Source organism: Eretmochelys imbricata, chromosome 5, assembly GCF_965152235.1.
Source record: "Eretmochelys imbricata isolate rEreImb1 chromosome 5, rEreImb1.hap1, whole genome shotgun sequence".
In the NCBI taxonomy this organism is placed as follows: domain Eukaryota; kingdom Metazoa; phylum Chordata; order Testudines; family Cheloniidae; genus Eretmochelys; species Eretmochelys imbricata.
In genome coordinates, this window is record NC_135576.1 from 129,704,291 (window position 1) to 129,722,742 (window position 18,452).

Consider the following 18,452-nt stretch of genomic DNA (forward strand, 5'->3'; position numbering starts at 1 on the left):
ACCCTGACGCGTCTTGTCTTTATGCAATGCATTCTGATCAGCAGCTGAGCTCACGTTCATCCCTGAGCTTCTCCTGAAGAATATTTTAAATTCCTCTGAAATAAATGGAGGGCCGCCATCTGAAACAAACTCTGCAGGGAGCATACTCTGTAATGCTTCAGTAGTATTTGCAACATGTGTGTTGCATCAAGCCACCTGGAATGAGTGCAGCTGTATTTGCATACTATGCAGTCTTTGCAAGGCCTTAGTTGTCCACTGGTACATGTGACATGGAGCAAGTTTATGGTATGTTTGTGGTTGCCTGTTCTCTCTCCCTAGGGATGAACATGGCTAGCTCAATGGGGCCACAATCTTAAATGTAGCCTGCAGGCATGACTGCAATATAATTAATACGTAATTCACAATGGCTGTTAAACTTTTCTGTAGCCTGCTATGCATCTGACTACCAAAAGTAACTATGGGTATGTCTACACGGCAATTAGTCACCTGCGGCTGGCCCGTGCCAGCTGGCTTGGGCTAAGGGGTTAATTGCAGTGTAGATGTTTGCAGGGTCCTAGGCTCGAGCCTGAACGTCTACACTGCAATTAAACAGACCCTTAGCCTGAGCCTTGTGATCCTGAGTCAGCTGGCACGGGCCAGGCTCGGGTTTTTAATTGCAGTGAAGACATACCCTACAAGTCAAGCTTTTCACTTTCACTGGGGCTTGGTGATGTTGAAGAAATTCAGCTGGCATCCCAGCCTGCAAGCATGTTGGTATTACTACCAATCTGCCCAAAATTCTAGACAACTCAATTTCTCTAGAGGAATAAGAATGACTCTTTCACCTTCTGTGTCATTTGACTCTCCCAAAAGAATATATTAGAAAGCAAGGTGATGAAAGTGCTGGGTTGAAATTTGGATGTTCTGCTGCAGAGTTCTCAGCTCTGCTGCAGCCTTCCTGGGTGACCTTGGGCAAATCACTTAGCCCTCCTGTGCCTCAGTTCTCTTGGGGTAAAATAGCAGGGAAGACATCAGCTCAGGTTAGCCACTCAAGGTAATGCCTGTAGGGCTGCCTGAAGAGGAACTTGACCTACTAAGTTAAAAGCGGAGCTGCAGTGTGTTCACTACCATCTTAACCCGAGATAAGAACACACTTTTTTTTCCCTCAGTGTAGACGAACACTTAGATACAGTACTTTGTGTAGTGCATGAATGAGGAGAAATGCAAAGTATTGCACTTCGGAAGGAATAATCAATTGCCCAAATACAAAATGGGAAATGACTGCCTAGGAAGAAATACTGCAGAAAAGGATCTGGGGGTTACAGTAGATCACAAATTAAATCAGAGTCAACAATGTAACACTGTTGCAAAACTAACATTCTGGGATGGATTAGCAGGAGTGTTGTAAGCAAGACACGAGAAGTAATTCTTCCACTCTGCTCCGTGCTGATAAGGCCTAAACTGGAGTATTGTGCCCAGTTCTGGGCACTACGTTTCAGGAAAGTTGAGGATAAATTGGAGAAAGTCCAGATGGAGAGCAACAAGTTGCAGTGGGGGCAACCAAGCAACTAATTTAGCCCATTCACTCGGTGTGTTGAAAATGCATCAGTAATGCAGTTGGATTTTCCCAGTATTCCTTTTAATTGTGATTGGCATCTTTAGGAGAAGGGCAAAGGAGAGCAGAGGGGGAAGGTGGGTAGGGAGGGGCGAGTGAGGGGTGCTTAGTGAAAGCTGGAGGGCTGCTCACGGGGAGGAGGAGAAGGAATTGTCGCTCAGACAGTGAAATTTTGAGATAAGTGTCTGGGGATGGGATTTTCACAAGTGCTCAGCTCAGTGCTGGCCAACTCTGTTCCCATTGAAGGCAATGAGGGTTTTCCCTCTGGGTTCACTAGCACTGAGTTAAGCCTAGTCTGAATGCATCTGAAGATCCCACCATATATCTGTATCTTGCGGTTCTGGGAACATCATAAAGCCCTTGTGCTTCACCTCCCCAAGACTAAGTGTTAACCCCCTTTTGCTCCCCTCACACAAACCTTTACACGTGAAGCCGGTTTTCCATGTGTGCATTGCTTGTATGGTCTGAACAAGCGCCTTGCCCCCTGTACTACTGATCAGGGAGTCTCCAGGCGCGACATGGAGCCATTCCAAAACAGCCTGGGAAGCAAGGTCACAGCCCTGGGTGCAGGTAGCATGGAAAACGCACGTACCTATTAGAGGGACAGAATCCGAGGTGGCAGGCATGATCTCCGCCACAAGCAGCATGAACACTGTCAGGGACAGCAGGACAGTGATGCCTGGATGGAAAAGAAAGGATAAGTGTGACTTTTGCTGAACTGGTGTGGCCATTCCACTAACATCTTGGCCATGAAATAAAACCCTGTCCTGGTCACTAGCTAAGCAAGCCCATGGCTTCATCTCCGCTTCCTCGTCTCCAAGAGAAGAGCTTCTGCTAGGAAAGATGCATCCTCCAGTGCATCTTCATCTACTCTCTGTTCCCCTTCTCCCCAGTTTCCCTATTTGCTTTGGCTGCCAATAACCCTTGACCCAGAGCTCTCTCCCTCCTGCACTGCAAAGCTGCTGAACACAATCGCTGCAACCTTGCCTGTGTACCTTGTGGCCTTGACTCTTCCGCTCTGAACTCCACCATTTCCTCTTGCCCTGCCTACCCTAGCTCTTTTACTCTGGCCTCCTCAAATCCCAGCTCTCCACCGTGCAGGTAACTATGATTCCTAGCTTCTCACCAGTACACCCCAGGGAGACAAATTCAGACTCCCTCCTCCAACAAACTGCAGGTCTCAAACTGGTCTCACAGTTCCACCTGGTCTGTCATTGCCCCTGGACTCATCGTGTTTCATAGATGAGACTGGATTTTAAGGCCAGAAGAATCCATTAGGAGCACCTAGTGTGAGCTCCTGCAAAACACAGGCCAGAAAAAGTCCATTTACTAACTACAGGTGGGATTCTGAACAGCACTCTGCGGTGGCCCATCTCTGCTCCCATTAACGTCAATGGGTTTTGACCATGGATGTCAATGGTGGCGGAGAATGCTGAGCACTTTTGAAACTCCCATCCTAATCTTGATTCTGACCCCTTACTCATATTGTCCTATTGTCCCTCCATGAATAACCCCCAAGACCAGTGGGTCTCCTTGTAGAGTGAGGCACTACTCACCATGAGCAAAGTATCACAGTTGGGTCCTTAGAGCTCTGGAACTTTGTTCAAATACTCCTTTAACCTCCCCTAGACAGACCCAGATGTCCCAATCTTTGTTTCCTAGCTTGGTGGCTCAGTCCCTTTTAGCCTTGTGTAATCACGGTTCATCTCAGGAAGCCTTTGTTGCTTTCAACCTCTCCATGCATGTGCCCAGGCCTACCCCCTGAGACCTGCTTTCTCTGTCCTTGTGACTTGGCTATGAACTCCAGGTTTCAGAAGAAAAAGACGATTGCCCTAACGCACTGTTCCACCTAGTCCAATGGAGATGTCTAACTCTATCCTGCAGAACTGGTAAATTGCATTCATTTTTCAAAGCACGGACCAAGAGAATAATCCAAATCAAGGCCAGCCACTTATTAATACCTAGTATCAGCAGGAAGCTATATCACCACCTTGCTCAGATCAATACAAATGTCTGAGCTTACATAGTGGTGAATCAATAGGGCTACCTGCGGTAAGTGCTCACTAATATGAGTGACGGTTCCTCAAGCTGGCCCAAAGAAAGCCGTCTTGCTATAGTGTCTGCAGCTTTCAGTGGGCTCCCACTATGGGAAATCCCTACTAGCCAAGGGCTATAGCAGGCTGAGCTTTTTACCCTCCCTTTTATGCCAAACTTTTAGGAAGAGCTAAGGAATTAATTTTCCTTACCTAAAGAGATCTTCTCTCCTGAGTCAGCAGGCAATAGGAAAACAAGCAATGCCAAGCCAGATATAAGGACACAGGGAATCAGTAAGTTCAAGCCATAGTAGAGGGTGCGCCGGCGCATGGTTACAGTGTATGTCACATCTGGATACGGTTCTTTACAGCACTCGTAGTACAGCTCGTTCCTCTTCCCTGGGACACCTGCGCAGAAGGAAATCAGAGGTGGAAAGAGCTGCAGTTGGCCTGATACCTGGCCTGATATCTGGAGCTGTGTAGCACCCAACTCTGAGTCAGCACTTTATGCCTCTGAGCATTGGACCCAACGTTCAAAGGCATTCTGTTTAGATCATTGTTAGTACATGCACTACTGTAACGCCTAGTGGCCTTAGAGAAATGGGCCCCCTTGTGCTAGAAGCTGTACATATAGTAAGAGACAGCCCCTGCCCCAAAGAGCTTACAGTCTAAATAGACAAAGGGTGGGACGGGGAAAGAGGTGAAGTGACTTGCCCAGGGTCACACAAAAGGTCAGGGGCAGAGTCAAGAATAGAACCTGCGAGCCCGACTCCCATCACTAGGCCACGCTGTCTCTCAAAGAGCCACTTTCCCATTAGTGGAACTAGTTCAATCGTGTAACCCTCTAGGTTGCCAGCTGCCCAAACCCTCAAACTGGACGTTCAAATCTCAACAGGCATCTTTATTTTGTTAAAGGAATTTATTAGAATGGGGTTTGCACTCTGTGTGTGCGCGCGTGAGAGAGACAGACATTAAAAACATAGGTATCTTCTGTGCTGTGTAGCTATTAAAGATCCCATGACTCTTTGGTTTGCGCTAAGGTTCTTGGTCAAAACTTCCCTTCTTCCACTGCTGTGCAGTCCTAAACCACTCTGAGATTAAAGGAGTTATAGAAATATAAAAAGATTGTTTCCCTCTTACTTTGCTCACTGTATATATGTAGTGATTGCAGGATTTAGAAATACAATAATTATTCCGAGCTGGCATATTGGTTGCCAATTTTTATTTTTTGAAACAATATAACTGTAACAGGGCGTAGCAGGCCCCCCCACGCAGTCTGGCCTCTGCACCGAAAATCATGGAAACCTTCTGGCTCAGCAGTCATCGGTGTTGTTTATTTACACAGTGCAATCTCTCCACCTTTCCACCGTGTAGAGCATGGGGGTTTCACTCGGAAGGGCTTCCCAGCCTCTACAGCCAGGAGAGACGAACTTCTGCTTTCTGGCTTCCCCCTTTCCATCTGCCCCTCTTGGCTTCCTTCCGCTGAGGCTTTTATGCAGCCCCAGGCTAATTAGGCTGGCAGCTGTCTCCCCTTTGTCAATCAGGTACAGGTGTCTCTAGCCAGCTCCAATTTACCACCCTTAATTGGAGCTGGAGTGACAGAGGGCTGGTTTAGCAGTCCCTGCCCAGCACCCTGTCAGAATAACTCATTAATGGAGAAAAATATTGCAGCTGAATTAAAGCAGACTCATCCTTTGTATATTCAGCCAGTTTTTCACAGTTGAATACTCTTCAGCAAGAAGAACCGAATGTGAGACAGATGGTAGTTTTTGCCGTTGAGGTCGTAACTCATTGTCTTTTATAAGTTCCTTTCCCCCAGCATTGGCAAAACTGAAGCGATCCAGCTGAAATTTCTTCTGTGCAACCCTGACAGATGGGGGATATTTTAGGAAGGTTTGGTAGCGCTCAGACAGGCATTCAGATATGGCAGTGTGGAAGATCAGAGCTGGAAAACTGTCTGCACACTTTCTGAAAATTCATCTGGAAAACAGCTTGGCTTAGGAACCCAATAAGAAGTGGTGGCTTTGTTTTTTGGAAAGGTGGCATGGTTAATTTTAATGTAACCTGATCTGGTCTGTGTGAAACTGAGAGCACCATGAGATTTCACGCACACTCTGTACCATCTTTGAAGTCTGATCCACATATTAGCATGCCAATACACCCCCACAAGTGCTCTCATTGTAATTTGCGAGGCCTTAATGTGTCGCATATGTGGAAGGCCATACAGCCCACTTATTAAAATAATGATGGCCACAATTTCAGAAGGGTGTGTGGGGATTCTCCATTGTTCCCAATGGGACCTGCTGGCTCCCTTTTGAAAACGGGACCTATAATATGCACTGAAATGTCACAGTGACTCTTGTAAAAGAGAACTAAAAATTTCAAGGCGATTCTCAGACACACCCATTTTGTGACACCGCAGCTAAGGATGTACAGACAGGTAAGTTGAAGGGAAGATGGAGAGAGCCTTAGTTAATGTGTCTGTTTTGGTTTTAGAAAACAGACTTCAGAAAGTCAGGCAATTCAAAGGGTTTGTTTTTAATTAAGGAAAACTGGAAAAGTCAAAGGATGAAAATGCAGAGTTAAGGTAACCCAGGCCACATCAACATCACCTCCATGGCCGTGTTTTCAGTACCTTGGAGATGGGAACGTAAAGTTCCTGCTTCTTCCAACCCCTCCGTAGCCTTCTCTCTCTTTTTTTTTTTTTTCTTTTTATCTCTCTTCTCACCTTCTATTAATAAGAAGCCTGCTTAGCCGGCCAGGGAATCTAACCTTGCAACATTTTGCTGTGAAAAGCTCCAAGCAGTCCTGAGCATCTCAGCCTTGGTAAGAGGAGACTTAACCACAGACTGGATGCAGGACAATTAGAGTAACCTAGTCACTAACTGTGTCATGGGCTGTAGATTGTGCCTCTGATTTTCTAGCAACTGAACTGCAAATGTGACCGATGCTGCCGTGTCCTAGCATTTGCTTTTCTTCCTCTCTTTCCCCTGTTCTGTGTTTGTCTGGTTTGGTCATAAGAAGAACCCAGGTCAGACTTTTGACAGAACTAGAAATATGCCAGGTTTAACTTGGTGGCTTGCCCATGGGCTGGGGAGCCTGGGGGCTAAGCCAATTCGGATTATGATCTGAGCCTCACCTGAGAGGAGTTAGGTGATTTCCAGTCTGAAAAATAGCAGGAAGCTGCAGGCGAGGGGTGTTTTGGAGACTAGCTGAGACTATTAGAGACAGGAAACTGGGGGAAAGAGGAGACTGTGGAGCTGGGGCTGGTGGAAGGGGAACTCTGAGGAGCAAGTTTGGCTCCTGTAGCCCCTTAGCCAGGGAAAGCCTGCAAGGGAGAATTAAAGAAGGGAGTTCTTAAAGGGGCTTGGATGAAGGAGAAACAAAGGTGTGACTGCCACATAGACCACCCTAGCTCCAAGGGAGTGCTGGGGGGCAGGGAACGGAAATGGGTATCTACAGTTAGCCTTCCCCAGCCTTAGTGACTGTGATGTCTGGAGACACTGCGGCAGCTGGCTTTCGATAGTTGTCCATCGCACCCGGTGTGCAGAAGACTGTTTACAGCCTGACCCTGCAGCTGACCATGTCCACAGTGGCAGCACAGACACAGCACCCATCACCGTTTTCTCCTCTGGTTGTATCTTCTGGATCGTCTCTTCCTTCACTGTTCACTGTTTTGCTTTGGTGCTTAAGGGTCAACAAGTCTGACCCACCATAATGTGTAGCTTCAGTGTGTCAGGCTGACACAGAGAAGGGGCTTCTTTAGAAGAGAAGGCCATGGTAGAGTTAGGCAGGCTGCTTATCTAACCCCATTATTACATTGGCCACCGTCAGAGTGATGTGAGAGCTGACGCAATTCCATCCTGGCCTGCAGGAACAAGCGCAGGCAACTCAAAGACCAAATATGTTCCTCAGTGATGCTTGTTGAAGGCAGGATTTCAAGCCAGAAATAACCAAACAGGGCACTCTTTTGAACTGATAAACCTGTAGAGGAGTATTTGAAAACCAGTGCAGCGCTGAGTGAGACGGACCTTCGGGGTTTTCCCCTCCCCATGGAGTCCTTTACCCTTCCTGAAAATAGAATCCTGATGGTTCCCATTAGTTTCTCAGGTACCCTGCCTTAAGACTTCACATTGCAGCTGCCAGCCTCCGGGGAAGGGCCACATGAAACCAAGCTTACAATGTAACAAGCTAAGCAAGTTCTATATGTGGCCCACCCACCCCTTGATGCAGACAGAGCAACACAGAATGGATGCGGGTTATATACAAACTTTTTCTGAGCTGCTCCCTGAAATGCCTGGTAGAAACTCTGTAAAGTAGCTGAGGACTTTCCTCCCCTGGGGTTGAACTTGACATCTCTACTGGGCATAAAGCTAATACACCTTAGAGATGAAAGAGCTTGATTCTGATCTCACTTAGCCTGGTTTTATACTGGCATTACTCTGACCTCAGTAGCTTTGCTCCTCATTTACACCTGTATAAGTGAGATCAAATCAGGTCTGAAGAGGCTGGGTCTAAGAACAGAATCTGTGAGAAGAATCTGCTTTTTAAAAGTACAGTTTTCTTCTGGAACGGTAGAAAGAATGGAATGCAGTGACCTGATGTAGCGGAGGGGAGGCTACTGACTAGATCGAATTGAGACTTTGCTGTTCTGTGCCATGTCTACACTGATGGCACTATAGCTACTACAGCATCTCAGCTGTGCTTCTCTAACCCCGTAGTGTAGACGCATACTACCATGACGGAAGGGTGTTTCCTGTTGCTGTAGGAACTCCACCTCCCCAAGCGAGGGTAGCTAGGTGAACAGAAACATTCTTCTGTTGACATAGCTGCGTCTACACTGGGGGTTAGGTTGGTGTAGCCAGGGCCCTCAGGGGTGTGGAATTTTCAGACCCATGAGTGTTGTAGGGATGTTGACCCAAGTTTGAAGTGTAGACTAGGCCCTGAGTATATGGTTTGGGGGTTTTGGTTCTGGGGTTTTGCAAGAGTTCCTTCTGAATTTTGCTGAGATCAGACTTTCTAACCTAATCACCTTTAGGCTAAATAAGTTGCAGAAGCGTGATTCGAAGTTCACTATGCGCGTAGAAGACACAGAGATCCAAATTCTGTGCTGACCCCCTGCACCTATTGTTGTCAGTAGAATTTCATAGGTTATCAGACCCCACAGCAATATACCCACAGGCTCCCTAATGTAGCTTTAGTTAACTTGGCAGGACAAGGAAGAAAACACTTGAAACATTGTCTGCAGTCCAATTGTGAGATTTCTACTGCTTTTCAAATAGGAGCTTTTAATACCTGTACTTCAAATGTCCAGATAAGAGCCGTCATTTCCATGTATTCATTTTGCCTTAAAGTTTCGACTCATTTAGATTTCTAAGCGAGCCAACTTACCCACTAAATCCCATTCTCCATTCGATATGTAATTGGAAATATCTGCTTCAAGCATCTGCAGATCAAGCAGCCAGCCATTGTGGGTCCATGAACCGAATTTCAAATTGCATTTTTGCACATCAAAAGGGAACCAGCGGACGTCAATGTAACACGTGCTCTTCAGAATGCCTGAGAATAGAAGTTAGAGGGGGAAACAGTCATCTGAGGTCTGAAGGGCAAATGCAAAACGAAATGACATTGTGCTGAGATCCCGTGGAATTGTCAGGCCTCTCCCTATGATTAGATTCAATCCATCTGAGCAGACTCCGATTAGAATTTCTAATTCAACTGTTCCACTAACAGCACTTATGATTTCCTGAGCCAAATTACTTTCCTTTTTCAGTTACGTTCTTGAGAGACCCATCTGATGAAGTGTTTCAAAAGAAATAGGGGCCAAATTCTCTCCAGATGTAAATGGGTGTGTTGAGTTCAGTGACACTGCACCTACATACACCAGCACAGAAACCAGCTATTGGGCTATCAACAAACATACAAATTCCTGACCTTTTGCCCCTTGGTTTTCTTTCCCATGCTTATTCTCCTTGGGCCATATCTCCAGGTCTTCCCTCATGTATTTCCTCTAGGGCTAGGTCTGCACTATATCTGGTGCAAGCCTCCCACCCTGGGTCATGCAGTGCACTGAAAAATTGCTGTGGGTGAGACTGGGGCTCTCAGGCCTGGGGTGGGGTTGGATGCGGGGGGTCAGACTGGCAGCCCAAGTTGCTGTGTCAGAGCATTGTCTATGCAGCTATTTTTAGTGCACTAATGCGCGTCCCATGTACGCTAGTTTGTGAACCCAGGCTAGGGGACTCACTCCCAGATGCAGTGTGGAGATGTCCGAGGAAGCCTGCTGGGCGATCCTACCCTGTTCTACCAATCTGTGCCTGTCTACACAATGGCCGTTAATGGCACAATGGCAGTTAAGCTGACCGCATCCCATGTGTCTCTGCTCTGGGACTGAGAACCATTACATGTCAGTTGGCTGCGGAGAAGTTCCTCTTCCCAGTGGTCAGGGCACCAGCCTGGGACTCCACCAATCAGGGTTCACGTCTTTGCTCTACCACAGACTTCCTGTGTGATGTTGGGCAAGTCACTTTGTCTCTTTGTGCTTCAGTTCCTCATCTCTAAAACAAGGATAACAGCACTGCCCTGCCTCACAGGGGGCAGTGAGGATAAGCCCACTAATGGCTGTGAGGCACTCAGATGCCACAGGAATGGTGCCGTAGAAGTGACATAAGCAGATAGGCCGAGATTCACAAAGAGACTTAGATGCTTGACGGCCACTTAAGCACCTAAATCCCAGAATTGGACCCTGGTGAGATTCATATAACCCCTGCTCAGCTGCTGCAGAACCCGATAGTCCCGTAAACTCCTTGCCACCCAAGTTTTTTCGTAAAAGTTCCTTAGGTGCCTGTGTTTCTGCTTCTGGGCATGTGCAGAGTTGCCTCACTCCAGGGGTCTGAATGGCTAAGCCCCAGAGCGATGTGTGAACTTGGGGAAGAGAGGTGTTCCTCTGTGTCACTTGCCCGCCGGCCTGATCTGGTAAGCACGCTCAGACCTCACCTACCGTATCAGGCCCTACATAAGACGTCACACGCAACCCCCGGAAGGGAGAGGCACTTCCTCACAACTTTTAGCCCTTGGTTAGGGGATGGGAGAGACCTGGTTCAAGTCCCCACTCCCCTGATGGGGGAGATGGGATCTGGAGAGGGCTCTGAGGAGAATGCCCTAACTACTGGGCGATGGGAGGTTCTGATGGGGGAGTGCCCTCACTCTCTCTCCTGTGGAAGCTGTTCCACTGTGGGTAATCAGTGGAGTGGCAGGATGGGGGCCCTGACTGGTCTCCCCAGTCTTTGGTGAGTGCTCTGCGCACCAGACGACAGAGTAATTCTTAGAATTGCTTGTGCTGTCTCTTTCTCACCCTGCAACTCTCATTATTTCTCCACAGTGGAACTGCTCTGATAGGGGAGACCGAGGGAATAGCCTAGTAGCTGCAGCACTCCCCTGAGAGGGACAGATCCCAGTTCAGATCCCGCCTTGTCATGTGGCAGATGGAGGACTTGAGGTCTCTCACATCCCAGGTGAGTGCTCTAACCATTGGGCTAAAAATTATGAGGGAGGTCCTGTGTCTTCTCCTCCGTTCTCCTTCCCACCCCGGCTTCTTCAAAAAATGGCAGAGATGCCTAATGCTAACAGAGGCTTTTCAGCTGAGAATCCCAAGCAGAGGGAGGCGTCTCTCTGCAGCCCAGATGTAGGTGCCTATCTCTCTGAGAGGGATGGGGCTAAGTACTTACCCCTCACCTTAGTATTTCCCATGGTCTAGCTTTTGCAGGGAGCTGCCTAAGGTGCTGGCTTTTGTGAATCCCATTCTAAGGCACCTAGCTCTGTCCCGTTGTACTGGAGGCTTGACCGCCTCACCCAGGCTTTGTGAATCCCAGTGGTTTTCTAGACGCCTAAGTTACTTTGTGAATCTTGCCCCTAGAGCAGTGGTTCTCAACTCCTTTATCGTTATGGGCTGTGTGCTGACTGGGCCGCATGCGGGCCGCAGGTTGAGAACTGCTGGTATAAGCTGTAGCAGCATCACTGTACCATGCATTTTTACTTGTGTACAGAACAGTTAATAAATATAAATTCATCATCTGAGTCACAACAACCTTAAAGGTTTTAAAACAAATAGATTTCAGAAAAAAAGCTACAGGATTAAAATGTTTAGCCCTTGAAATCTTGGCCTAATTCCATGCTAATTCCGTGCTAATTCCATCTAAAATGTCATTCATTATATGACCTAATATGTTGCAGTATGAAAAGCTGGCCAGATCATCAAAAGGTTCAGCATTGTATGATGCTGAACTTTTTTGTCACAGATGCTGAGCACTTATCAATATCTGGCCTGTATTTAGGGGCCTAAAATAGAAGCTGAATTCTTTTTGAAAGTCTGTCCCACAGCATACAGCGCACAAAGCTTCTCATCCAGATCTGCTTTTAAACTGATACAATTAATTCTCTAAATAGGAGAATTGACTGACGCTATTAAAGTAAATTGATTTAAACCAACAAACAAAATCAGTCTCTTACCTGGAGGAATGTACTGACAAGATCCAGAATAATTCACCAACACGTTCGTGTGAAACGTGGCATCGAATCTTTCATCCGCACTAAAGCATAACACAAAAAACCCCCACAGGCACTTGAATTCAAAATGTGGTGAACAGTAAGGTAACGATCATTAATTTCTGAATAGCGGGTGTATGGATTAGGGTCAGGAGGGTAAACTTTGTAAAATATCATTAGTTGGAACGTCTAGCTCACGCCAAACTGAGCTTGGATCTTCTTTCAAGATTTAGATCAGTTGGATAAAGCATCTCTCAACCAGCTGGCTGGACCCTCACATGGCCCCTGTCACTGAGGGAGAGCTGCTGCAAGGAGTTCCGCTCCCATTTAGGCAACTAAGTGAAATGGCCTGATTTTCAGAAGAGCTCAGTGCCTTTGATGCCAAGGCTGTGACAACGGGAGACGATGATAACCTTTGTAACCTCTGGCCCAGTGGCACCTTACTCAAGGTGGAGGTACTAGGTGCTAGCATAGCAGTTGCTTGGAACTGCAGCTCCTCTTCAAAGAGAGCAAGAAGTCATAGGCCAGGGGTGAAGTGGCTGGAGAAGGAAGGGAACTGTCGGGGGCTCAGATGGCATAGTGGCAAGCCTGGCGGGTCTTTGTGGGTGATCAGTGAGCAATCAGGGATCTGGATTGTAAGCTCTTAGGGGCTTTCTTTTTGTTCTGTGTTTGTACAGCACCTAGTGCAGTGGGGTCCTGGTCAACGGCTGGGGCTCCTAGGTGCTACACAGATACCAATAGTAATAATCGGCACAACGTTGTGTGCAGACCTTGTGGGTTAGAACTCTATAATTTCAGGACTTAGTTGAGGTTTGGGGAAGCTTCCAGACTGCTTGATACTTATCCAAACTGAATCAAACAATCTAGCCCTTCGGATCTTGATATTTTATACAACTTGCATTCAAAACAGCTATCGCAGACTTTTCCGTGCTGGCATCGTCCTGCACTCCCTTTGAACTGAAGGGCACTTCATAATTATTTTACAGTCTTAGGGCCTGATTCAACTCCCAGTGAAGCTAATAGGACTATTTCTATTGAGTTTCATGGGCTTTCTCGGTCCCTATACGTAGTCTTTTAGCCATATGGAATTGTGATATTTTTACGTGCGAACATCATCTAATTTTCCATAAGGCTGTACCAGAAGACTACGAAAGCACAAACAACAAATGAAACCAGGATAATTATTTACATTAGCACAAGATAGGTAATCATAACTTAATCTTTCACTATAAAGACCATGGCTAAGGGCCTCAAGCCATTTCTATTTTACGAGCATCGTTAAGATAACTCTGTGCTTCCATCTAGACTTTTCACTGTACTGCAGCACTTGTCTGGGTTTGTTTCCATTGTTTGGAGGCCATAAACCTGATCCTCAGCTGGCGTAATCTCCGTTTGAAGTCAATGGAGCTACGCTGATTTACACCAATGGAGGAATTGACTCAGTGTTTGTCTCAGTTCTTATAAACCTTCCGTACCTGTTATACAGAAGAATGTCTGGTACCCATATCTGGTCAGAGGGAAATCGTAAGTTCTGGACTCCTGGGTATGCGTACTGATCCCAAGACAAGTAAACGTCAATCCAGTACTGTAGGAAAATATAGACACAAATGTTATTTATCATTTCTACAATGTAGGATCATAGGGGAAAGGAATATCTTCCTGTATGCCTGGCACATTTGGGTGCTCTGGAAATATAATGAATATTAGCAACAGCAATGATAACATAATAATTACTGTTTTAGGGTTAATAACAAGTGACAACAATGAAAAAGACAGGTGTATGCACTGAGGAGCTCACAGTGTAATGACTTAACATTTGGACTATTACATTTTAACATGTTTGTTGTTTAAAAAAATCTCTAAGGAAATATTTATTTCCTGTGTTACATCAGTGGATGCCCACTTATACCAGCTGAGGGCCTGGCCTGGAAAGCATACAATTGCACTCTGTATTCCAAAATGATTGTTTGATCTTTTCCCCTCTCCCACCCAAAATACCAGATTTGAATTTTTGCTGAACTTTGGGATCAATACAAATTCTTTATTGAAGACTACAGAGTGTCTAGGTTCTCCTGTCCAAAGTCTATGCACACAAGAGGGTATGAAAATGATAACATAGAATATCAGAGTTGGAAGGGGCCTCAGGAGGTCATCTAGTCCAACCCCCTGCCCAAAGGGGGACCAATCCCCAATTTTTGCCCCAGATCCCAAATGGCCCCCTCAAGGATTGAACTCACAACCCTGGGTTTAGCAGGCCAATGCTCAGACCACTGAGCTATCCCTCCCCCCCACATGGCAGCAGTATAAAAGTATAGGCTGGAATTGTTTAGGTTATTCTTGTTTTATAACCAAGATCACTCAGACTATAAACTACCATGTAGTTGGGGGACAAGCAGAAGGATCATTTGCTCCATTCAGATAATATATTTGGTTTCTAATGTAACATTAGAGTTAGTTCAATCATTCGTCTCTCCTGTGATCTCTTAGCTTTGAAGAGGCAGCGCCAATGAATCAGAAGCTCAGCTTTATGTTGCATAAGAATAAATGATCCCTCATACCATACGGCAATGCTTAATCCTATGCTGGAACATTCATTCATGAGTAATAGTGCACAGGGACAACAACTCTGAACTTTCCTTGTACGCATTTCATTGCAGATCAGACTTACTTAAGAATTAAGGGATTTAAAAAAAAAATGGGAGAGAAGGAGATTTCCAAAAGTGCCTAAGTGGTTTAGGAGTCTGCCCCATTGATTTGCAATGGGCCTATTCTTTTAAGTTCCTTAGGCACTCTTGGAAATTTCCCCTGGGTCCTACAGTCAGGCCTTTAAGTCCATATTTAGACACTATCTGGAATTCTCAAAGGAGTTTAAGAAAGCAAGATGTACAGCTTCATTAGGATTTGAGGCACCTTTGGAAATCCCAGTCATTGACTTCAGTGGAAACTGCAGGATGCCCACACCTTTGAAAACCAGCCCTCCAATTTCAATGACATGTTTAGATCCTCATTTATTAACATCTGTGCCTTAAGGCTCATTGGACCAACTCCACTGAGCTCATCAGAGTTACAACAGGAATTAATATGGCCGATCATTTCATTTGCAGATCTGAAAGGAAGTGATAACTGGGATTTTCAGAGGACCCAGCTTCCACTGAAAGCCGATCAGAGTCAGACACCTTCCACCTGTGTGCTTCTTTGGAAATCCTGCCCCATTCCTCCTTCAGCAATATTTCCAAGAGCTCAATTTGCTTGAGTCCCAGTATAGAGGATGACAGACAGTTCTTCTGCCAAAGGATCATATTCAGTAAGTTCCTGTTACAACAATTTCTGTTCAGTGCTGATGCAAAGTTACTCACCATCTGTAGCCAAGCATTCGTTATCAGCACCTGGTTCTTCTCATCCTTCAAAAAGAGAGAAGAAAACCTAATTAGCCCAAGAAAATATTGTGGGTTTTTTCCCGACAAAATCAAACCCAAACCCAACTCGCAGGGTAAATGAATGCAAATATTACAGTCACAAATTATGGACTCGGTGCTGGGGTCATTGGGTGAAATCTCTGACCTGTGTGGTGATGAAGATCAGACCAAATGATTGTAATAGTTCCTTCTGGCCTTAAAAACAAATTTTTAAAATTCCACACTCATTATAATTCATCAGCAATGAAAATAATTTGCCATGGCCATTATTTACTTGAAGACATTTATTCTCTACAAAAGCTATCAGAGATTTTCATTTTAATTAGATGGCTGTGACTACAGAACTCTGTGACATACAGGAACTGGAGAGGATTAACGCTGTCATTATTGTTGCTACAGACTAATCGAATACTGGTCTTGAGCAGAAGTGAGGGCACGTCAGCAAACTGTGAAAATGATGTTTATCGAGAGGACGCTATGCAGAACAGATGTGGTGCTCTGTGTGTCTAAACACAACTCTAAGCAGGCTGCAGATCACACTGGAATCCAATTCTCTATCCATAATAACAATACGTAGTGCTTTTCAGCTATAGATCTCAAAATGCCTTGCAAAAGAGATAAGTGCCATGACCCCATTTTACAGATGGTGAGACTTAGGCACGGAGAGGTCAAGCGGATTGCCCAGCAGGCCAAGAACATGGCTGCACAACTACCAATGTATGGGTTCATATCATAGAGAGGAACATAGCACCTCGTTCGCATGGGGGTGACATGCAAGCCCATACCCCCTCAGACACACCCATACTTTTCCCCACTTTAGCTTTGCATGTAAGGAGGCAAGGGCCCCGTTGGTTTCAGACTTAACGCTCCCAGGGCTTAAGCATAGCTGTGGCCATGCACAGCCTCTGCTGGCACTTGTGCAGGCATGTGACATCTTTTCAAACTCCACTGTGGACTGCACAGAGTTTGCAAGATCGAGGAGTGGCTGCTAAGGGGCTACATTGTCACTTAGTGCCTCTCCCTATGCAAGGGGCAGTGGGTAGCTGGGATGCTCCAAAAGCAGTGCAGGGAAGGGTTGGGACTCATCCCTATGCTCTAGGCCGTAGCAGAACCAGGTGACTCCCCACTGTGCCTTAGCTCAGCTCTGCTGGCCATGCATTGAGGGAGGGTGTGGCAGATCCATGGCCCCATCCATTTCTCATCATTCTCAGCCAACCAGCACAGGATGGAGACCTGTAGAACCTGCTTGTCCCCCTGCCACCTGCACAGGAACTGGCAATGTGGGCAGCATGCTTTCTATTTCCCTGTGCTGGTGGGCTGGGCAAATGATCATTTTGACCTAAAAACTCCCCTTCTTTTGTACTAGGAATGAATCTGTTTTGTTGTGTGCCCTTTGCGCTCGTTCGTTGTTAGCAAAGGAGAAGCAGTAAGCACAAAGCTAGCCGAGAGAACAGACAGATTAGCTACATTGCAATGGAGATGGAGAGAGTCATGGGCCTGAGATGACTGCATTTCAGTAAGTGGTGTTGAACAAAGCTACTGTGGAATAGCATGGTAAATCTTGTGAGCTATAGCACATTGGACTTGGACTGCAATGATCAAAGAGACACAGGACCCAGCACAAAACCCATCAGGCTTGTAAGATCTGGGGACAAACAGGCCATGATAGCTAACACTTTGAATGGAAATATATGAATAATTCCCAGACGCAACTTCATTAAGACAAAGAGTGACATTTTGGCTCCATTGAATTTGGTGGGGCCAGGATTTCACTCTGTCGATTAAGTTCCTTTGCAGACATTAATGACAGAGATAAGATGCCAGATTTTCAAAAGAGTTCAGCTCCCACTTAGGTGCCTAAATGAAATGTCTGATTTTTAAAAATTCTCAGCACCCAGCAGCTCCAGGCTAGGCAGATGCTTCAGCTGCATTCTCCTCGTGTGGAGCCTATAAAAACCTCTGCAGGTACCGTGGCTACTCTTCGTGGTCTCAGCCAGGGCAGCCGTCAAGATGAGGAGCCACAAGCCCATTGGGTCTGGGAGTCCATAGAGCAAACTGAAGAGATTGTTAGCCCTAGCGCCTCTTTCTGGTCCTGTGTAGGTTGAAAGCTCTGTAGGATCCTAGTGGGTCTCTCTCCTCTTGTAACATCCTCCCATGAATACAAGCCAGGAAACATAAAAAGCTGCGCGATCGTACCCTGCAGTTTTTTATACAAAGACCATGGCTTCCAAATACTTAGTGAACCAGCTCCCTATGAACTCTCCTGTTTTCCCAAACTAGTTGAAAGCCTCAGCCCTCCCAGGGGCCAAAGGAACTAGTCAGCTGTGGAGTTTCTAGTCCAAGCTATTTGTTCCCCAACAAGTTCAGAAACATTTGCAAAAGCCCAAACCTCTGGTTTGATTCAAACTGTCGCCATGTAAAGGCTTGTCTACACTACAAAATTAAATTGACCTTCAGCCACCGCAGTAACTAAAGCAGTGGTTCACATCCACACTACGCTCCTTCTGTTTGTGGTGCACATCCTCACTATGAGAGCTTTCACTGACTGAACTGGCTGGGGCATTGTGGGGCACTGACAGCAGGAGCCCAGCAGCCCTGGGTCTGATGGCCTAAGTTGTCAGCTGGGCATTGGCTCACAGCTGGCCCCCACGCTTGGGCTGTCAGCACCAGGGCAGGGTGGGGGCAGCCGTGAACCAGGGCGTGGGGGGCAGGCTCTAGCTGTCAGCCCCACTGGGGACTGACAGGCAACATAAGTAATGCAGTGTCTATATGGATGCTGCATTGCCCTAACCACACCAACATAAGCCCGGTGCCTCTTGTGGAGGTGGAGTTATCGTGTCGGTGTACAGGGAGACTCACTTCGACAGA

At 46.3% G+C, this 18,452-nt stretch overlaps 1 protein-coding gene across 1 annotated transcript in view; it reads right to left on the reverse strand.

The window, feature by feature from the left end:
• The window catches only part of LOC144264733 (neuronal acetylcholine receptor subunit alpha-7-like), a 121,202-nt gene that overhangs the window by 46,373 nt on the left and 56,377 nt on the right, over window positions 1-18,452 (reverse strand). The window contains exons 3-8 of the mRNA XM_077816523.1: window positions 15,525-15,569; window positions 13,644-13,753; window positions 12,133-12,212; window positions 9,019-9,186; window positions 3,841-4,035; window positions 2,187-2,273 (exon numbers count right to left, since the gene is read on the reverse strand). Of these exons, the coding sequence (XP_077672649.1) occupies window positions 2,187-2,273; window positions 3,841-4,035; window positions 9,019-9,186; window positions 12,133-12,212; window positions 13,644-13,753; window positions 15,525-15,569 (685 nt within the window). The remainder of the gene's footprint in view (window positions 1-2,186; window positions 2,274-3,840; window positions 4,036-9,018; window positions 9,187-12,132; window positions 12,213-13,643; window positions 13,754-15,524; window positions 15,570-18,452) is intronic.